Raw genomic sequence first — 22,974 nt, 5'->3', positions numbered from 1 at the left:
GACAGGATAATCTGTTTTTATGATAAATATTGGTGAGGACAAGAGGTAAATATCAACTGGGTAATTCCTCTGAGCTGCCCTTGCTTCAGCTTTGTTGGAGGTGCAGCAAAAGCCATGTCATGATGACCCAATCTCAGCTGCCCCATGCAATATAAGGAAAGATGAGGACAGTTGACCCACTGCTGCTCTTCAGTATCTGCCAGTGGTCAGTTTGCGAGACATCCTGGTAAAGGCTTGGGATAAAGCAGGCTTTCTTATCAGCACGGGAATGGAAAAAGAAGTGAACCTTTAAACAAAATAAGGTTGAGTCAAATTAATTTTAATAATGCTTCAGGCTAAACTAGAATTGAAGTAATATAGTAAAATATTAAGCTAAAAGTCATTTTTAATCCTGTAGATATATCATAGATCTGAAAAGTGTCAAAAACATATTCACGTAGGGATGAGGAAATTCAGTGTGATTGGAAAGATTCCTGTAATTACATAAACTCCATTAACCAAGAATAATCTGCATTCATTGTATCAGTAATTGTACCCCAAGTATTAGTTTTTTAAGCTTGTGATTTAAACTAATTACAGGATATTGGACCTATTTAAAAGAGAAGATCAATCACTTCTGACTGCTGACAAGGCAGTTTAAGGCCGCAGCCACCTGTCACAGTGGCTGAGCTGTCAATCCATTGATTTAACATAAATATTACAATAACTGAAATGGGAACCATATGTAACATTTCTATACAACAGCTTGCTCTTTATTGGAAGAAGACGGGCACTTGACTTGCTGCTTGAAGCAAATCAGTAGGAAAATCATCACAGACTTGCAGCATAAATAAACAAAAAGATTGGTTTGTGAAACACAAGCCTGAAGGTCCCAGAAAGCTGTCTAACATTTATGGTTGGATGCTTGATTGGATTAAACCTTTAATTCTGCCAAATCAAGCGAGATGTGCAATTCATCCAACCATCAGTGGAACTTTCCCCCATGGACAGGGCCTTCCTCAATTCACATTTATGGAGACTGAATTTCCATTATAAAAGGGCATTGGTATGAGAGTTGGGGCTCCTGCAGGCTATCTGGAACAATAGAGCTTTGTGGTTTTCTCCCTTTAGTAAAACAAAGTGTTGGAGTAAAGGCAGCTAGTATCATTATGGCACTGGCTAACGCACTCCTGGCTGCAAACCTTGTGCATTGCCTTCAGGATGTAACAGATGCAAAATGCACAAAGGGGATCTAAACCTCTCAACTAGTGATCATAATAAATAGGAAGCTTCTGAAATCCACTTGGGAAACTGACTCTGTCACCAATGAATTGTCAAGCTAACTCTAGCTCGCAAATCTAAAAAAGTGGTGATTTTAGTAAAGGGTTAACCTCAGGAGCATCTGATACTGACATAACTGTGATACAATGTCATTCAAGTAACTGAGATCTGGAGGGAAGCAGAAGTACAACCTTGTGTAGAGTACTGTAGATCTGTAAATAAACAAGAATGGTTTTTATAAATAACAGTCTATGGTACCATTCTTAGGGAAACAGGCAAACCTTAAAGCAACAAAAATACCTGGAAAAACTCAGCAGGTCTGACAGCATCTGTGAAGAGGAACACAGGATAATATCACCACCATCAACACCCCTTTGTCCTTTTGTCTATGACATCTTTGGCAATCTCTTCTTTGCCTCTACCTATCACTGGCCCCCTATCCAGCTCTACCTGTCCCACCCCCCTCTACCAGCTTATATTTCACCTCATTTTTCTATTTCCTTAGTTCTGATGAAGGGTCAGACGGACTCGAAACGTCAACTGTATTCCTCTCCACAGATGCTGTCAGACCTGCTGAGTTTTGCCAGGTATTTTTGTTTTTGTTTCAGATTTCCAGCATCCGCAGTATTTTGCTCTTAAACCTTAAAGAAACCCCATCTAGATCCCGAGTGTAAGATGAACATAGGGATAATGGTTAGAGCCATAGAGACCCAGAGAATCTCTAGGAGAAGACTGCAGACCTGAAAGACCTACAAATTCTTGGAAAAAGGATAGGATTGAATACTCACCTGAGAATGGAACATCGTGGGTACGGTGGATGCAGGCTGGCGCACAGGCCCAGAGTCCAGACAGCAGTGAGTACAGATTACAATCTACAAGCCCAAACTACTGAAGCAGAAACAGACCCAGAGTTTAGGACAAACAAGGGGCAGAATTTTACAGCCCCATCGCTGTAGGAGCGGGGCTGAAAAATGGGGCGAGCCATTCAAAATTCCATCGACTTCAGCAGGACTGTAAAATCCCGCTGGCATAAACTTCCACCCTTGGAGGCTATATTAACTCCTAGGTTCACAACTGGCTCAACACTGGGACAATTGGAGGAAGAGATTCTCGAGATACAGAGCAGCTTCAGGTTTGCATAAGAAGGAACAAAAGGATGAATTCAGTAATTTATGTAGTAGGGACTATTGCAGACAACATTATAATGAGACAGGGAATCGATGAGGTTTCAAGCACATATGATGAAGTCCCCCAAGCATTCAATGTGTCCTTCAGCGTTAGAAAAATTTTGATCATCAAACTGGCAAAATTTAATAAGAGTAAACAAAAACCAGGTAGATGCACGGATTCATTCATAAATGACCTGTACAGACTAGCAGAAAATTGTGACTGCAGGATCCTCAGAGATAAATTAACACAAGATCATATAATAGTTGAGATCTTAGATGAAACCCTACATCAGATCTCTTGCAAATGAGGGAAGATTGAATTCTCACAAAGGCAGTACAGATAGCATAGCAGACCAAGTTTAGGAAGCAAAACAGAGCCGTTGTTCATGGGGTAAGTGGTGTCCCTTGGAAAAGAATGACTGAGGCTATTCAATATGTCAGACAGAAAAGAGAATGTGCAGTGAAACAAAAACCTGTAAAATCTGGGAAAAGCACGCCAACTGCCATCTTGAAATGCTCTCTGTGTGGCGGGAAAACACTGCACAAACAGGAGGAATGTCCTGCAGGGGGAGCAGTGTGCCACAACTGTGGAAAGTTAGGGCATTTTAAAACTGTCAGCTGATCTGAAATACAAGTAGCTCACAGGAAGAAAGAGAAAATAACCAGGTCAAGTCAAAGCCAAGGAGTGGAAGAGCAACTGAAAAATCAAATAACCTTCCTCGGAAAAGTGCCTGCCTGAAGGGTACATGGGCTGTTAAAATCACTTGGGGGTCTTCAACGACCACTCTCTTCTTGAAACTTAATGTTTAACCTGCTCTTTCCTTTCCCTGACACCCACAACCGGCCCCCCTCCTCCCCCACAGGAAGTCTTGAATGGTGTGCAATTTCAGGCCCTGCAAGAAAGGATTAGGCCTCTCCTGCCCTGGCCCCCATCCTGAAAGTTCCCCAGAAACCCCCTTCCTACAATTTATCAGAGTGCTGGGGGACTGTTTCTTTAGTCACCAGCAATTACCTCCGGCCATACATCATTGTGCTCCTGCGCCTGCTCGTCAGCTCCCACTTCCCTGCGGCTTTGCGTGGGAGATAACTGAGGGTGAACCTACGAAGCTTGGGAGTTAAAATCACCTGTGCCTCATGCTGCCAAAAGTCAGCTCAGTTTGGCTCCCAGTCACTTGATTCCCACCCCAAGTTAAGATTGTGACTAAAGTTTTTATGGGAAGTATTGAGGAGCCTCAGTTTCTCTGTTACGACACTAGCCATGTTACAAGTATCTCTTTGTGACCTCCCTTTTTTTTTGCCGTCCAGCCTACCAAATATCGTCCTTCAGCTGGAAAGACATGATCCTGTATCTCCACCTATCACTGGCCCTCTATCCAGCTCTACCTGTCCCACCCCCCCTTAAACCAGCTTATATTTCACCTCTTTTCTATTTTTCCTTAGTTCTGCTGAAGAGTCATACGGACTCGAAACGTTAACTGTGTTCCTCTCCGCAGATGCTGTCAGACCTGCTGCGTTTTTCCAGGTGTTTTGGATTTCCAGCATCCGCAGTTTTTTGCTTTTACCTTTCTTTCTTTCATAGTTTGTTGGTGGGAACCTGGAATGTGATGGATGAACCACAGAAAGTGTGGTGCTCCCTTCTCCTGGGGATATTTTGATCCAGTCTGCCACTGTACCAGGCAGCCTAGCAGCAGGGACTTGAAAGAATGTGCTCAGTGTGACAAGCGAGTCGTGAGTGATTGATGGGCTCAGGGTCCCAGCAGGCTTCACACTTAGCAAAGCCAGAGAAGCCTGGTGAAATCCTAGATACAACACATAAATCTGACGTAATATTTTGTCAGTGCCTGTTCAAAATCCAGACTTATTTATTTAGATATCGAAACTTGTGAGCTTGAACAGACTGAAAGCTGCAATGTCACAGCTTCAGAATCAAATTAGCTGCAGCATTTCAGGGAATAGAAGCAGGCCCGATCCATTTATGACAAGGGTCTGCTCTAACTTTTCACTTTCGCACTTCACTGGTGTGTTGAAAACATACTCTCTAAAGATTGGGACTGCTTGCTGACTGACAAACAACGTTTTCACCCTGCTCTATTCAGAAGGCAGGAAGAACATTCTGAATGGGGACCACAAGACTATATTTATATACTGCCAGAGATTTATGTAGGTCTATCGAGTCTGTGAAAGGACATTGTAAATGCATTGACCTTGCTGCTGAGAAAGTGAATACATTTCTGTTAGATTTCAGAACAGCTTTTGGAAAAATAATAGATAAATGTTCTTCTTTGTTCTTCTCTCCCTATCGTGTTTCCTTTCAGAATCAATTACTTGTATAAAGAATTATGCTAAACATTCTTACTTTAAAGCACTATTGTTAATTTGTTCGAATATTTGTGGCTCAATGAATGTTGATTACATCAGTGAGGGAAACAAGCTTGTAGAAATCTCAGAGCCAGACAATGGGAGGGACTGGAATGAACACACACAACTGAAACTATTAGGGTTGCTGAAGTATTTTAAATTAATGAATGCTTGTACTGACAATTAATCTCCCTCACACTGTTCGGATCAGTCAAATCCTTTCAGCGAGCTCCTTTGAGAACTTGATTGAATATCTAAGGGTGCAGTCACACTATAATTGTAGTGTTGGTGTGAAATGTTGCACTTCGCATCAACACTTTAGGTTTAGTGCAAGCGTAACTTGGGCTGGGATATTGAGGTCGGCGAGCAGGGAGGCGGAGGTGGGGGGGTGGTGGAACTCCCGGCGTCACCCCACGTCATTTCAATTTTCAGGTCGGTGGGGGTGCAGCCGAATCAGCTGTGAGCCCGCCGACCTGTCACGGCCAATTGAGGCCATTTAAAAAGTAATTCAAATAGTTAATAGACCTGCCCGTCCAACCTTAAGGTTGCCGGGCAGGCCGAGAGCCCTGGCGGACTTCAGAAAAAGCATGAAACCTCATCCACAGGCAGGGTGAGGTTTCATGTAGGTTTTTAAAAATTTAATAAAAGTTTGAATAAAAGTGATGGACATGTCCAAACTCGTGACAGTGTCACATGAGGGGACATGTCAGGGAAATTTTAATTTTTTGCATTGACCATTTTTGAATTTGACGCCGATCCTCCTGAGGCAGCACTTAGTCTCAGGCAAATGAGTGAGCTCTTTCATGCGCATGCACGAAAGAGTGCACTCCCAGCTGAGGGAATCCCCCCCTCCCTCCGCCCACATAGGGAGCGCATAGCACTTCCTGGCGGATGTCACGATGGGTGGGCCTTAGCTGGCCCCCCACACAAAATGGCGGCGCACCCCCAATTGGGAGTGCCGATCGGAGACGCGCCTGCATGCGTCCGCTCCTGCACTCCCCCCTCCCCCGACAGGGGGGAAGATTCTTCCCTTGAATTCCGAGTCATGGCTCAGTCTTACACTGAAGCAAAGCAAAGGCACATTCCAAGGTTCAGGACTACGTGCTGAGGGACGCACTAAAGTTTGGGGCAGCCGCCACAAAGGTGCAATGGGGAAAGGTCGCTTTCTAAGACCTTTCAGCCATCACCCACTGAGGGGCTGGGAATTGTATAGACTCCTCGGGCTGTATGAGTCACATTGAATGTATGCAGTGAATGCTACATGTATCACAATTGTATTGACGCACCTCAGAGTGAAACATGACCTATGTAGATAACTTAAATACCATTGCACTGTCTGACTGTCTGTCATGACCATGTTGAAATGTCTATTGATTGTATTGAAGCACCTTGCAACCTATGTGGAAAACTTGGATATGATTGCACTTTTTGTGATGGCCATTTTGAAATGTTTTGTAACGTTCTTTCAGATATTTTATGAATAAAGTACCTTTTTCCAAAAAAGAAAAAAACTTCTAGAGGAGGCAGCTTCACTTTGCTTTGCTGCAGAGGCCACTTGGGCCTTGCAACCCAGTGAGTTCCAAAAGGTTCTCTGCATTTGGGAGAATTTGAAGAAATTTTTTTAAAATAACGATGTCTTCAATTATAGGCAGCTCATACTTTATCCTTAAAATAGGTAACAAGAATAACTTGCGTTTATATGGTGCCTTTAATGTCCTAAGGCGCTTCACAGAAATGCAGCCTAACAAAATTTGACACCAAACCGTACAAGGAGATATTATGGCAGATGAACAAAAGCTTAGTCAAAGAGGTAGATTTTAAGGAGTGTCTTAAAGGAGGAAAAAGAGATGAGAGATGGTGAGGTGTCAGGGATGGAATTCCTCAGCTTAAGGCCTCACCAGCTGAAAGCATAGACACCAATGGTGGGGCAAATTGGAGGAGAGCAGATATCTCTGAGGCTTATAGAGCAGTTGAAGATTACAGAGATAGGGGAGAACAAGCTAGGCTATGGAAAGATTTTAAGACAGGGATGAGAATTTTAAAATACAGGTGCTGTTTAACGATGAGCCAATGTAGATTAGTGAAAACAAGAGATAGGTGAATGGGACTTGGTGCAAGTTAGGATACAGGCAGAGTTTTGAATAAGGTTATGGAGAGTGGAAGGTGGCCAGACAGGGATGCATTGAAATAGACAAGTCTTGAGGTAACAAAGACAGGGATGAGAATTTCAGCAATACATGAGCTGAGGCAGGAGTGAAGTCTAACAATGTTAAGGGGTGGAAATAGGTGATAAAAGCAAAAAACTGCGGATGCTGGAAATCCAAAACAAAAATAAAAATACCTGGAAAAACTCAGCAGGTCTGACAGCATCTGCGGAGAGGAACACAGTTAACATTTTGAGTCCGTATGACTCTTCAACAGAACTAAGGAAAAATAGAAGAGAGGTGAAATATAAGCTGGTTTAAGGAGGGTGGGGTGGGACAAGTAGAGCTGGATAGAGGGCCAGTGATAGGTGGATTTAGCCAAAAGATGTCATAGACAAAGGGACAAAGAGGTGTTGAAGGTGGTGATATTATCTAAGGAATGTGCTAATAGGTGACATTAAGGGTAGAAAGCAGGATGAGCAAGGTACAGATAGCCCTAGTGGGGGGTGGGGTGGGGGGAAGGGATCGAAATAGGCTAAAAGATAGAGGTAAAACAATGGATGGAAATACATTTAAAAATAATGGAAATAGGTGGGAAAAGAAAAATCTATATAAATTATTGGAAAAAAGGGGGATCGGAAAGGGGGTGGGGATGGAGGAGAGAGTTCATGATCTAAAATTGTTGAACTCAATATTCTGTCCGGAAGGCTGTAAAGTGCCTAGTCGGAAGGTGAGGTGCTGTTCCTCCAGTTTGCATTGAGCTTCACTGGAACATTGCAGCAGGCCAAGGATGGACATGTGGGCATGAGAGCAGGGTGGAGTGTTGAAATAGCAAGCGACAGGGAAGCCTGGGTCATGCTTGCAGACAGCCCGAAGGTGTTCTGCAAAGCGGTCACCCAGTCTGCGTTTGGTCTCTCCAATGTAGAGGAAACCGCATTGGGAGCAGCGAATGCAGTAGACTAAATTGAGGGAAGTGCAAGTTCTGCTGCTTCACTTGAAAGGAGTGTTTGGGCCCTTGGACGGTGAGGAGAGAGGAAGTAAAGGGGCAGGTGTTGCACCTTCTGCGGTTGCATGCGAAGGTGCCGTGGGAGGGGGTTGAGGTGTAGGGGGTGATGGAGGAATGGACCAGGGTGTCCCGGAGGAAACGATCCCTGTGGAATGCCACCAGGGGTGGTGAAGGGAAGATGTGTTTGGTGGTGGCATCATGCTAGAGTTGGTGGAAATGGCGGAGGTTGATCCTTTGAATGCGGAGGCTGGTGGGGTGATAAGTGAGGACAAGGGGGACCCTATCATGGTTCTGGGAGGGAGAGGAAGGTGTGAGGGCGGATGTGCGGGAGATGGGCCAGACACGGTTGAGGGCCCTGTCAACAACCGTGGGTGGAAAACCTCGGTTAAGGAAGAAGGAAGACATGTCAGAGGAACTGTTTTTGGAAGTGGCATCATCAGAACAGATGCAATGGAGGCGAAGGAACTGAGAGAGTATAGGTGGTCTTAGTGATGGAGTAGATAAGTGATCAGAAGCTCACCTCAGAATCAAATACAACACAAAGGTTGCTAACAGTCTGGTTCAGCCTCAGACAGGTGCCAGGGAGTGGGATGAAATCGGTGACCAGGAAATGGAGTTTGGCAGGGTCTGAAGAAAATGGATTTGGTCTTCCCAATATTTAATGGAGAAAATTTCTACTCGTTCAAGCAGTCTGACGATTAAGAGACAGCGGAGGTATCTTGAGGGGTTGCGGTGAGGTAGAGCTGGGTGTCATCAGCATACAAGTGGTACCTGATGTGTTTTTGGGTGATGTTGCCAAGGGGCAGCATATAGATGACAAATAGTTTGTATGGATGGCTACCTCATATTGTGTCATTGCTGGAGGGCACTATGTACTTTTTTTTGTCTGTGGTTTGGCTATGTCAGCATACTCCCCCAACATTTATGAATGTGGTTAGGTTCTAGCCAAACCAGTCATGACAATGAAAAAGTTTGAAATGTAGATGATCTAAAGATGAGTTTTGAAGATTTCAAATGATGAGGCTGTAACTATTTCTTTTGGCAACTTGTTCCATTGTGGGATTGTTCTTGAAAAGAAAGATTGTTAACATACTGGGTGAGATTTTCTGGCCCCGCCACCAGTGGGTATCATTGCGGGCGGGACAGGAAAATTTGGAGAGACGTTAAAAGTCAACGGCTCTCTAAGTTTTCCCAACCCGCCCATGATGATTCCCACTGGTGGTGGGGCTAGAAAATCCCGGCCACTGTCTTTGAGACGAATGGGGGTGGGGGTGGGGGTGGGGGGTGCGGTGTGGGGTGGGTGGGGGGCAAGGATAGATCCATAGGGGATCACCAGAGGTGATAATACAAGAATGGAGTTAGTCATTGCAAATGATTCTCTGACTAATTAGATGGATAAGAATGGAACCGTGGGCATGCAGTCCCACCCATTAAGGTGTTGGAAGATGGTTCAATCTAGTGTATGAAAGGCTGCAAACAGGTCAGGATGGACAAGGAGGGGTAGTTTACCAGCCACAGAGGATGTCATTTCTGACTTTGATAAGAACAATGCTATGGCAGGGGTGGAAACCTGGCTGGAGGGATTTAAACAAGGAGCTCCAGGAGAGGTGGCCACAAATTTGGGAGGCAGCAGCACATTCAAGCACTTTGCAAAGTAAGTTAGGGAGTTTGGAGATGGTGTGGTAGTTTGTAAGGATAGAGGAGTCAAGCATTGGTTTTTCTGAGGAGAGGGTTGATGAGAGCAAATTTAAAGGAGAGAGGACAGCACCTAGGGGAAAGAACCATTCACAGTATCAGCTAACATGTGGACTAGGAAGAGAGGTTGGGCAGTCAACAATTTAGTGAGAATAGGATCGTGGGAGAAGAGGGCGGGTCTTATAGACAAAGTGAGCTTGTAGAGAGCATGAGTGGAGACAGGAGGGAAACTGGATAAAGAGGTGAGTTCAGGGGTAAGGAAGGAGGGAACTTAGAGGGTGTTTGGCCTGGTGAGCCTGGGGAAGGAAAGACAGAGGCAGCTGAGCAGATGATGTCCAAAACAATTGTGTAAACTTTCATCATAAGTTAATGTCAAGAGTTTACATCACATTTCTGGGGCACTCCTATACAAGAGTATTTCAGAAGGTGGGTTTAAATCACAATATGCCTATACATAAGTACATAAAATAAATTATTTCTAGGGGGTTATATTGGCCAAAGGATAAAAACATGCACTGAATGAGTGCTGTGCCAATAAGACACATCTGGTTTTAGTATACAATTCTGGTCTGAATTGTTGCTTGCTGTAATTTGAACATGTCGGGGTGGAGCTAAACCAGTGGGATTCGCGCTCAAGTGCTGATTAGGCGCAATTTTCATGTAGCAGCATGTGTGGGCACTTTGCACCCCAAGTGCTCAGGCTGATCACAATGACGCATTGCAGCATGGTTCAGGTTCTCAGAGCTGGCACTGGGGGTCCTGGCAGAGGAGGGATGTCCTGTAACTGTGGGGAGTGGGGGAGTGGAGGAGGAGGAGCACGCCACATCATCCAGCCCCTCTCTCCTGCAACAGCTGATGCTGCTCTGTCTGGCTTCATGTCCTCCTCCCGCTCCTCATCCACGCCATGGGAGACCCCTAGCAAGATGCCCGGGACTAACTCTTCTGTTTCTGCTGGTGACCGCTGTAAGCTGTCTGTATAACAGAATACTATAACATTTACTCTTTTTCGATGATGCGCTATGATGATTTCCAGAATAAATGTTGCTGAGAATTAGTGAAGTATTAGATCTCACAGAAAGTCTCCAGATGTGTTTCCAAGGTCCATTTCACAGCTCCAGCAGCAAGTGAACATTAAGTGGTAACTAATCCTTGAAAGCTGCATTAACACTGTGTTCCATCCCAAAGCACTAGCTGCTGTTGATGCAGGGATTTACAAGCGACAGCCTCCAAAATGGAGCAGGTATTTTAAGTGGTGATCATCCTATTAACAAGCCTTCGGGCAGCCGTTCCGAGTGCAAACATCAACTCCTCTACCGAGACAGCTACTTTTGCTCAACATGAGCTAAGCCAGAGGGTGTAATTTCCCAGTCCCAAGAGTGGCGGGTGGAATGGCAGGCGGGGGGAGGAGCACAATGCGGCGGGGGCTAAAAAAAATCGGTTTCCCGGCAACGTAAAATGACAGTGGAAACGTGCACTCCCAGCCATCTTGGCCGGCCAACATTCCCGCCAGAGGCCGGCATGGAGCCGTTGTGCATCCCGTTAAAGAGATGCAGATGAAGGCCTGGCCCGAATTGCACCCCACCCCCACCCCCACCCAATTACCCGCGCCACCAGCAGGATATCATACTGGTCCAGAACACATCCAGACCAATGGGTTATGGACATGTTGGCACTCACCTGGAAGAAAGCCTGGGGCAGCTTGCAGAGATTGGAAGATGGAGACCTCCAATGACAGTTGACCCTGGAACACAACGAGCAGCAACGAGTGGGTGGAGCATCCGCCACATGGATCTTCACACTGCTGGAGCTTCCAGGAGGTGGATTTTCCAGGAGGTGGATCTTCCAGGAGGTGGATCTTCGAGCTGCAGGTGGATTGCTGCGTGAAATATTGTTTGGCGGCAATGGTCTGTGCTGGAGTGGGGAGGAGGGGCGGGATTAGACAGGGAGGAGAGGAATGAAGAGGTGGGGCAGGTTTGGAGGCCTAGAGGGGGGCGGGTGAGGTTGGGGGTGTTACGGGAAAGAGAGAAGAGGCTGCGGGGACTGTGGAATGAGCTGTTATGGAGCAGGAGGGTGGGAAGGGCCGTGGTGTGGTGTGAGCTGTGGGCAGTGTGTGCAGGTGTGAACAGCCTTGGGGAGCTGGTGTGCACGTGTGCATGAGCCTGCGGGGGGAAGAGGGGTAAGGGGTTCAAAGGGAGGGGTCCATGGTGTCAACTGATAAGTCCTGTGGGGCATACTGAGGGAATTGTTAATAGGAAGGGATGGTGAGGGTTAAAGAAGGCAGTCAGAGCTGGTAAGGTGGAGTGGCAGGGTGAGGTTTCATTGATGGTGGGTGAAGGGGCGCTGAGGTTTGTTGGTGGGAATATGGAAATAAAAGCAGATTCTCGGGTGAGCTGGTTGAGGGGTGCATGTCTATTGTAACAGGGGTGGGCTACCTGGGAAATAGCGGACATGCCCATTCACCTTCACGGGACGGGAGGTGATGGGGCGGGTTGATGGGTAACTGTGGGAGGGGTCAATGGTTATGGGAGGGGGTGGGGGGTGTGGGTCACCAAGGGGGAGGGGTAAAGGTATTGGACTGCACGTCAAATGTAACACGAACCTCGCAACTATCCAGGGCCTCATGATGGAGATCTCGAGACGCTGCATGGGAGTTGGGTCACTGGGGGTGGGTGGAGTTGCAGGTCAGCTCAACTGGACAACTGAAGGGGAACCCCAATGCTAGGGCATTGGAACAGATGAGGGTGTGAAGGGCAAAGGCTCAGCATGCATGGGAAACTTCTTGCACACGGCTCACAAGGGCCCTGGCAAATACACTTGTCCCCTTGCACATGCCTGATTCCAGGGACAACGACCCACTCCATGGCGTCCCACTGAAAGTCTGGGGGGGTGGGAGGGTGTTGGGGGAAGGGGTGCGCACAAGATCAAGGACCACAAATCGCAAATAAGCCACATCAGACCTCATTATAGTACAAGTGTAGTCTATTGACAAAAATGTAAGAACATTAACAATTATAGTGCAACCACATGTGAAATCAAAACTTTTTAATCTTGTGTTCCCCATTCACTTCTGCTAAGCGCTCCCCCAACACCCACAGCAGGGTTGGAGGCAGCCTGCTGACCTGTTTGCCCTGATATCTTGGCCGACCTTGGCAGTTGTCCTCTGGAGGGCCCCGGTTTACTTTGACTGTCCAGCTGTGCGGCTGCTGCTCTCTCTGCGGTCACAGAGGACAAAACTGAAGGGGTCACAGGCAAGAGGGATTCTAAAGGGCTGGACGCCCTCAGAGAGTCCTGAGTTTTTTTGTATTCATTCAGGGGATATGGGCTTCGCTGGCTGGGCCAGCATTTACTGGAAGTCCCAGGGGTGTCCAACAGCCGCCCCTTTTCCCTTTGCGTGCCAAGGGCCCCCGCCAGACTCCTTGAGGGGAGGGTGCACCTGGAGGGAGGTGGAGGTGTCCTGTCCCCCTCCCACGTAGCCATAGCAAGATCTCATCCATGGCTACAGCAAGGGAGTGCAGGTCTGCGTGCATCTCCGACAGAAACTTGGCGTTCTGCTGGACCAGGTTCTCCATGGCATCTGCCAACCTACCAATGGAAACCTCGATGCATGTACATGTCGGCACCACTTCATCAGAGAGCAGGCGGACGGACTCCTCCACCTCACATGCCAATCTGTTGAGGGCCTCCAACACCTCTACCTGATGTTACCCCACCTCTTGCAGCATCCCCAGCATCTCGTGCAGGGCTGATCCCAGAGGCTCATCATCCAAATTGGATATCACAGATGCCTCTTCCACAGCAGTCCTCCGGGTGCTGGTGAGATTAGCCAATGCTGACTTCTTCTGCTGTGGATACATGTCTGTGTGATGACCACTAGAATGTGAGACCCTGCCTGAAATAAATCTAGTTTCCACTGATGTGTGTGTCTCTGCCCTGGTGGAGGGTGCAGGTGACTGCTGTGACGCCTCTACAGGTGCACTTTCTTCCTCCTTCCCAACGTCCTCAGTCCTCCATGGGCTGGAGGAACTACTGGATAGGGTTTCCTCTTCATCCCTTGACCTCTTCCTGCTGGCATCTGTAAGTCAGAGAGAAGAGAGCGAGTGACTGCATGAGCTGCCTCCAATATGGAGGAACACATGGTCCTTAGGTTTCTATGCGACTACATTATGCACGGATCTTTACTGAATGAAGGCCGCTCATCGACCTTTCCATTCATGCAGGCTCGACCTGGCACCTCCCCTGCCAGCTGGGCTGCCCGCTGCTCAAACTCAGTGAGCTTCCTGAGGTCAGGCCGGCCCCCTCCCATCTTCTCCCTCTCTCTCCTGTTGCGCTTTAACTTTTCCTGCGTAAAGAGAGAAAATGGAGTTGAGAGGAATTGGGTTTCATGTACCTTTCTCATGGTTCCAGCGTTACAAATAACCCACTGAACTGTGTGCCATGTGATTGATGCACTGCAGGTTGTCCACATGGGTTCTGGGGCAGCACCCTCCAAAACAGTGAGCCCATGCTGATAGAAGGATAAGGCTCACAGAGACATGTCATTAGCGGTGTTTGCTGGTGCCCTCAATGCCCAACCCCTACTCCCCCCAACCCCCAACCCCCACCCCCACCCCCATATCCCCAGACAGCATCTGAACTCTCTGTGTGGAAGGGTCAGGGACCCAGAGTGGCCTCTCCACCTGCAGACTAGATGGACTGCAGTGGGACTATGAGGCATCACCTTATCACGTTGACTAGTTCTTTTATGCCTGGGCTGCATGGATGGTGCCCTTGCCACTGAGGCCTGTGCCCCCTCTGCCATTCAGTGAGGTGAATGTGAACTGTTGAGGTGGTGTGGATGAGGTCATTGGTCCGTTGCTGGCATTACAGGGCAGTTTTCTGATGGAGGCGCGGGGCACTGGCCACCCTGGGGACTTTCTCCCCTGCAGGGTTGGTCGGCCTTCTCTTTCCATCCTCGGGGTGGAGGACGCCCCCCACCCCCATCCTCGTCGTACCCGCACTCCCCCTCCCACAGCCTCCACTGCATTAAGGATTACTTTGAGGGAAGCGTCACTGAATTTGAGGGCCAGAGCTCTGTGATTGTTGGGCCACCTCCTCCTTCAACAGTGGCTACGTGACAAAGTTGATGTCCAGGTGCCCTTTAAATATCGTGCCCAGATATGACGGCAGAGGATGTTGACGGTGATGGGGATGAGGAGGTCCTCAGAGACAACAATGACAGCAATGAGGTCCTTGCACTGGCCAGAGGAGGCTGGCACACTCAGAAGGCCCTAATAACAGCTATATTTGTGGAGGAGGATGATGACATGCAATGAGGAAACACCATAAATCCTCACATTACATCTATGAACGTTTGACTCCAGTCTGGCTTACAGCAGCACACATACCCTCTGTGAGAATGCTCCTGTCATGGAGATGCCGTGGAGGTCCTAATAGTCACTTAATTGATTGAGGATGATGATGACATGCAGTGAGGACACTCCATAGATCTTCACATAGCCTCTGAGAATGCTGTCCTGTGCAGAAAGGTTTTACATCTGAGTGACACGAACACTGCTCATCAGAACAAGGAGCCATAGGCTTGGGAGTTTATTTAGAATAGTGAACATTATGTACAAGTGATTAACACCCATGCCCAGCAGTGCAACTACATCTTCTTAACTTTCCTAACCCTGTTGCTACATCTTGGTGCTCCCTGGATGTCTACAGCAGGGTTGGAGGCAGCCTGCTGACTGTGATGACAATGGTGGGCATCCCCTGAAGGGTGGAGACCTGGAGGGCCCAGGCCTACTTTTGGGGTCCAGCTGTGTGGCAGTGGCATCCTCCTCGGCCTGTAGATCTGGAGCTGCTGAGGCCACAGGAGGAGGGAATTCAGATGGTCCAGGCACTCCCACAGTCACCTGGATGGATGGGCCTGGAGTGTGCACCTGCTGATCCTCCTCCCTATGGGTGCTCGAGGGCCCCTGGCTGACTCCTTGAGGAGAAAGGGTAGCTGGAGTGAGATTGGGCTGCCCTACACCCCTCTCGCATACGCACTGTTGGAGGCCAACTATGGCATCACCGATGTAGTTCAGCCTGCACAGCGGTGCAGAGGCGATGTCCTGGGCCACTGACTCCAAGGCAGCCGCCATCCTTCCAGTGTTGACCTCAGTGCATTGGCATGCCAGCGCTATCACCTCAGACTGAAAGAGGATGGACTCCTCTGTCGTGCCTTGCAATCTGAGGAGTGCAGCGGCATCCCTTCCTGATGTTCCCTAGCTTTCCTTTGCAGCTCCAGCAACTGTGACATGACTGAATCCAGGGGCTTGTCACCTGACTCGGACTCAGCAATGTTCTGGCCTCCAGCAGTCCTCCGAGTGCCAGAGACCTGGGAAGCCCCTGCCACTGCATGCTGTGGATTGGACAATGTGATGTCCTCACCATATTGTGATCCCGAGGCTACTCTAAAGTTAACTCCCACCAAGGTGTGTGTCTCTGCGCTGGTGGAGGGTACGTGCGAGCGCTGTGACGGGACTTCAAGGAGGGTTTCAGCGGATTCCTCTTCTGAGTTTCCCTCGGGTCTTAATTGGAGGCCCTGGGTCATGGACTCTGTCAGCTGTTCCCCAGATGTACCTGCAAAAGCAAGGAGAGAAAATAAATGCATGGCAGTGGCCTGTGAAACAGGACGCATCACTCACAGCATGGTTGTCTGATGGATGTTGCACTGCTGGATCCTCACTTGGTACAGCAGCGCCGACCTCACCGTCAGCACAGGACAGGTCCAGATCCTCGCCGGCCAGCTGGATGGCTCTGTTTCCAAAGCCCGTGAGGACCTTGATTTCAGGCATTCCTCCACCAGTCTGCGACCTCTCCCTCTTGTTGTGTTCCAGCTTGTCCTGCTTGAATAGAGATGGGGAGAGTGTATCAGGACACCTGCCAGGCTGGATGATAAGTATGTTTGGCCTGTGTTGGTGGTGAGTGGTCCCATGGATGGGATAAGGATGATGAAGGTGTGTGTGAGAGAGTGAATGGTGCTGTCCCTTGAACTGGCAGTGAGCGAGATTCCTGTGGATGTGTGATGGGTTTGTGAGTGTGTGAGTTGAGAGCGATGAGAAGAGTGACTTACCCTGGAGGAACAGAGGAGATCATTCATCCTGTCGTGGCACTGGGTGGCTGTCCTCTTTTGCAGGGTGTTGGCGCTGACCATCGCTGCCACCGCCTCCCAAGCCGGATCAGTGATGTTGCTACCCATCCTGTGGCCAGAGCAGTGGTAGAGGACATCACTGCATGCCTCCATTGCATCCAAATGGCACTCGAAGGACCTGTCATTGAATCTGGGGGCTGCAATCTTCTTGCCTTTTGGGGCTATGTCTTCCATGCAGCAGTTGTGGGCTGGAAGCACCGAGAGGTGTACAGATAGCCGCACTTTAACTATGGCACCCGGCGTGATGAAGCGGCGAGGTGATGGCGTGGCGGACGAATGAAAGCCTGCCCGCCATGGAAACAGCAAGTTTCCTGCGAATGCATAATTAATGCGACGGGTTTGGGATGATACGGCGTGAGAAGCCACCAATGCAGCCGACGGGTAATACGTTGTTTTCCCCGCCTGCTACTGCACTTGGTGGAAATCTGGGACGGTTCCACCCCCAGCCTCTGACTTGCTCTTGTAGCCATAATATTTATATGGTTGATCCAGTTGGTTTCTAGTCAATGGTAACCTCCTGGATGCTGATGGTGGGGGATTCAGTGATAGTAGTTCTGTTGAATGTCAAGGGGAGATGGATAGATTCTCTCTTGTTGGAGCTAGTTATTGCCTGAAACTTCTGGGGCATCTTTCTGCATGGACTGCTTCAGTATCTACGGAGTTGCAAATAGTATTGAACATTGTGCAACCAACAGCGAACATCCCTACTTCTGACCTCATATTGGAGGGATGGTTATTGCAGTAATATTCTAAAAAATTATAACAGGGTTCAATTTCTAATTATTTTTGAAATTCTACTAAATAGCAAGCCTGTACTTGCAGTACATTTATTATATAATATTCAGCAGTTAATTGGATCAAGATTGTTGATGTTGGCAAAATAGGCAGTTAAGTTTCAAGAAATATTACTGTTTGCATTCAGTGATTCTTAGGAAAAGAAGTATTATTCGGTATGTTGACAGCACCTTCCAAACCCACAACTTCTACCACCTAGAAGGACAAGGGCAGCAGATGCATGGAACACCACCACCAGCAAGTTCACCTCCAAGCCACACACCTTCCTGACTTGGAACTATATCACCATTCCTTCACTGTTACTCAGTCAAAATCCTGGAATTCCCTCCCTAACCGCACTGTGGGTGTACCTAAACCACATGGACTACAGCGGTTCAAGAAGGTAGCTCACCACCGCCTTCTCAAGGGCAATTAGGGATGGGCAATAAATGCTGGCTGAGTCAGCAACACCCACAACCTGTGAAAGAATAAAAAAAGTAAACATTGCTGGAATGGACCAATAACAAATGATTTTACCTGGTTTGCAAGTAAAGATGAAATTCTTGAAATTAAATCAATTGGATTTCAATTGGTATTGACATGGTAGATACTCCAGCAATTTTTTTACTACAAAGATTGTACTACTGAGAAGTGGAAACTCTAAAACAGATATCAGCTAAATACACAAAAAATTTTTTTTTTTAAATAGCATTTATAATAACTGATCTTACACTAAGATTAGGGGCAGAATTTTGCCATCGGCGAGCAGGGGGTGGGGCCCGCTCGCCGATGCATAAAATGATGCGGGATGACATCATCCCGGCCCAGTTAAATTTTCAGGAAGGCGGGGGCACAGCAAAATCAGCTTAAAAATCATTTAAACAATTAAAGGACCTGCCCGTCCAACCTTAAGGTTGGCGGGCAGGCCAGGAGACCCGGCGGCAAATAGAGAAAACATGAAACCTCATCCACAGGCGGGATGAGGTTTCACGCAGTGTTCTAAAAAGTTTAATAAAGTTTTACTGTAATTTATGAACATGTCCCATCTCATGTAACATTGTCACATGAGGGGGACATGTTAGGGAATTTTTTTTTTTCTCTTTTTAATCTTTTTCAATGTGTAAGTGATCTCCCTGAGGCAGCACTTTGCTTCAGGGAGATGTGCGGTCTTTCGTGCGCATGCGTGAAAGAGCGCACTCTCGCATTTGGGGAATCCCTCCCCCGCCCGCACAGGGAGCGCATAGCGCTTCCCACCGGACGTCACGCTGGGTGAGCCTTAATTGGCCCGCCCACGTAAAATGGTGGTGGGGCCCGCTTCTCCGGCGGGGATCAGCTCCCCGCCCGCCGGAGATTGGGTCGGGCCCGCCCGCCCGACAGGCAGACAATTCTGCCCTAGGTGTACACTTATAACTATTTTGATACCAATTATATTTGTGTAAACCAATATAATGTGTTTTGTACTCTCAAACAATGGTGAGAAAAAACTTAATGCTATGAGACGATCGGTCCATCTGGATTCTGCACATGAATCTGGGCAGCACGATGAACCAATGGGTTCAACAGTCTTTTCTTGGTTATATCTGTTTGCAATCTTACGTCCTTTCACATGCCCTTTATTTCTAATCAGATAACTACACCCAAATTGCCATCAAAGAAGGAAAGAAAACAATCATGGAGATTTGGCAGTATAATAGCTCCTGCAACTAAATAATTAATGGCCTAAATATTTCTACTGGTGCATCACTAACAAACTCTTGTGAATTCTTGTAGAATATGCATTAAAATTGCTTTTAATGAATTAAATTAATCAAAATTAAAATGCTTTTAAAATAATTGAACCAACTAATTACTACGAAAATTGCAATCTTAATCCTGATTGTGTTTGGTGGTGAAACAATTGAATACAAGTTATAATAATCCTTCAAGAGTAAGTCAAGGAATCAATAACAACAGGCAGTTTGCATGTACATAATCCCTGTAATGTTATGTCTCACAGCTTCTCACAAGGAAGAGGCCTGGATACTGTACAAAAAAAAGAATGAATTTGTAGGGGTGACTTGAAGGGAGAGGCCTGCATTTACGCAGGGTTACAACCATAGCTTTCTGTTACACCCATACATCTAGCTGGTAGGAGAACAGTGGAAACTCCAAGGAAACAGTGTTTACATGCCCGTTTACACCATTTCCATAAAGCGCCTGCCAATCTTCCATTGAAATGTTGGCAGAAGGTTACCAGAATCCTTGTGGAATTTCCTAGGTATGCTGTTATTGAAAGCTTTCGAAGGCAAGGCAGAGAGAAAGCAAAGTAAAGTGGTTCTAGAACCAGAATTCACAATGCAGGAGTTTTGTGACTATTAGCTGCTGATGATGGAGTGAAAGGTGCACTGAACAACAGAGAGAGGAGTGGAAACATAGAAACATAGAAACTAGGAGCGGGAGTAGGCCATTCGGCACTTCGAGCCTGCTCCGTCATTCAATATGATCATGGCTGATCCTCTATCTCAACGCCATATTCCTGCTTTCTCTCCATACCCCTTGATGCTTCTAATATCCAAAAATTTATCAATTTCTTTCTTGAATATACACAGTGACCCGGCCTCCACAGTCTTCTGTGGTAGAGAATTCTAAAGATTGACCACCCTCTGTGAAGAATTCTTTCCTCACCTCAGTCCTAAATGGCCTGCCCGTATCCTGAGACTGTGGCCCCTGGTTCTAGACTCTCCAACCAGGGGAAACATCCTCCCTGCATCCAGTCTGCCTAGCCCTGTTAGAATTTTATACGTTTCAATCAGATCCCCTCTCATTCTTCTGAACTTTAGTGAATGCATGCCCAGTCGAACCAATCTCTCCTCATATGACAGTCCTGCCATCCCCGGTATCAGCCTAGTGAACCTTTGCTGCACTCCCTCTATGGCAAGTATGTTCTTTCTTAGGTGGGGAGACCAAAACTGCACGCAATACTCCAGGTGTGGTCTCACCAAAGCCCTGCATAAACGCAGTAAGACATCCCTACTTCTGAACTCAAATCCTCTTTCAATGAAGGCCAACATACCATTTGCCTTCCTAATTGTTTGCTGCACCTGCCTATTTGCTTTCATTGACTGGTGTACAAGGACACCTAGATCCCCTTGTACATCCACGTTTCCCAATGTATCACCATCTAAATAATACTCTGCCTTTCTGTTTTTCACACCGAAGTGCATAACTTCACATTTATCCATGTTATACTGCATCTGCCATGTGTTTGCCCACACACACAACTTGTCTAAATCGCCCTGAAGCCTCCTTGTATCCTCCTCACAACTCACAATCGGGCCCAGTTTTGTGTGGTCAGCAAACTTGGAAATATTGCATTTGGTTCTCTCATCCAAGACATTTATATATATCATGAATAGCTGGGGCCCAAGCACTGATTCCTGTGGTACACCACTAGTTATCGCCACCCGGAAAAAGACCCATTTATTCCCACACTCTCTTTCCAGCCTGTCAACCAATTCTCAGTTCATGCCAGTATATTAGCCCCAATCCCATGTGCTATAATCTTGCCCTCTAGCCTCTTATGTGGCACCTTATCAAAAGCCTTCTTGAAATCCAAATACACCACATCCACTGGTTCTCCCTTATCTATTCTATTAGTTACATCCTCAAAAACTCCAGTAGATTAGTTAAACATAATTTCCCATACGTATGATTGGAGAAGGTCACTCAGATAGTACAGAGTGAACTTGTGAATGTATTTGAAGAAATGGACGAGGAACTTGAAATTAATTAACAGATGTAGAAAGAGCTAATGGAGTTCTTCAGGGATGTGAGTGATGGGTGCATAGGTCTTTGCATAGTAGTGGACATGGGCTGCAGAGTTCTCGTGAATTTGTGAATAGTGGAAGCTATGAGGCCAGAAAGCCTTTTAAATGTCAATCCTTCAGCTGATGAAGATCTGGATTAGAGTTTCAACATTGGATTGGAAGTGGTAGCTCTTCAACCAGACAATTCTCAAGACGGAAAAATGCAGCCTTGGTGACGCATTGCGTCAGCGGTAAAACCAGCTCGAAAAGAGTATCCAGGCTATGTAGCCAGGTGCAGTCTAACAGGGTAAAAAGGATGGTTGATGGAGTTGGAGCTGGAGACACATGAATGATAGTGAGATCTAAGAATCGGCTTTGCGAACACCAATCTGAAGGAAATTGCAGCTTACGCAAGGCTTGATATTGGACAAGCTGTTGGAAAGAATACTAGCAGGCTTGATAATGGAGAGGTAGAATTGGCAGCTTATCTGAAACCCCTACCACCTAACTGCCTCTTACTTTTAGTTATCTTACTTCATCATAGCTTATTTTACTTCAAAGAATCCAGCAAAGCAATTATAATTGGCTAATCATTATCTTAACTACATTTTGTTTACAGATTTGAAGACCACTCATACATCACAGTTTTATAGTCTATCCTTGAAACCTTTGGATTACAGAATCTTGCTAATGGATGAAGATCAAGATCGCTTATATGTGGGCTGCAAAGATCACATTCTGTCTCTCAATGTAAACAGCATCAACCAGAATCCTCTTGGCGTAAGTTTCCGTTATGAGGTTCTTTGGACATGGAAATGGCTTTTGATTAATGCTGCTCTTCTTAGATTTCCATCTGCCCTGTGTTGTAACACTGTTGCAATGCAATATTGTACAGACCACCCAGTGATCGATAAGCATTATTGGGTGTATCTAACCAAACTGACCTCCTAGGATGTGACAGCTAGCTTCCTATCATGTTTCCTTATGGCTTTAAGTAGCTCCAGCTAGCCCAGGAAATCCAGATGGCGCTTTTAATAGGAAATTCCTGTACATAATCATGTCAACGCATCCAAAAACTATACAATATTGAATTACCTTCCAAATAAAATGATATTAAAAAAATCAATTTATTAAAGTACCAGAAGATGACCGATTCAAATAACATATGGAAGTTGCTTTTTTTTCCCCTTTTTATGGAGGGAGTGGAAGGCTCTACTCCTGTTACTGTTTTCCAATTGACCTCTCCCCCAAACAACCTTTCTGTTGTAATAAGAATAACTAACCGAAACAGCTAACAATAAACAGATTGTAGACTTCCATCTGCAATGGTTGTATTTCTCATTTACTGTGTCCTAAATTGCTTTAATGGTGTGTTGAAGTACTGTGATATCTTTCATCAGGTTCACTGGCCAGCTTCGAGTAATAAAGTGGATGAATGCAAAATGGCTGGCAAGGATCCAAATGTAAGTAGCAAATGTTTAGATTCTCCATGTGATTATGGATATTTTTTGACAGACATAGAATGACTGAGAATTGCAATATGGAAACGGGCCACTTGGCCCAACCTGTCCATGTCGGTGTTTATCCTCCATGTGAGCAGTAA

At 46.6% G+C, this 22,974-nt stretch overlaps 1 protein-coding gene across 4 annotated transcripts in view; it reads left to right on the top strand.

Annotated features, from left to right (window-relative positions):
- sema3c (sema domain, immunoglobulin domain (Ig), short basic domain, secreted, (semaphorin) 3C) overlaps positions 1-22,974 on the top strand; it is a 160,613-nt gene that overhangs the window by 69,264 nt on the left and 68,375 nt on the right. For all 4 annotated transcript variants that reach the window (XM_078553304.1, XM_078553307.1, XM_078553306.1 and 1 more), the window contains exons 3-4: positions 21,991-22,151; positions 22,772-22,834. In XM_078553304.1, the coding sequence (XP_078409430.1) occupies positions 21,991-22,151; positions 22,772-22,834 (224 nt within the window). The remainder of the gene's footprint in view (positions 1-21,990; positions 22,152-22,771; positions 22,835-22,974) is intronic.

The sequence above is a fragment of the Cetorhinus maximus genome, chromosome 12 (genome assembly GCF_964194155.1).
Source record: "Cetorhinus maximus chromosome 12, sCetMax3.hap1.1, whole genome shotgun sequence".
Lineage (NCBI taxonomy): Eukaryota > Metazoa > Chordata > Chondrichthyes > Lamniformes > Cetorhinidae > Cetorhinus > Cetorhinus maximus.
The sequence above is the reverse complement of the archived record's forward strand: the minus strand, read 5'-3'. Positions and strand labels throughout refer to the sequence as shown.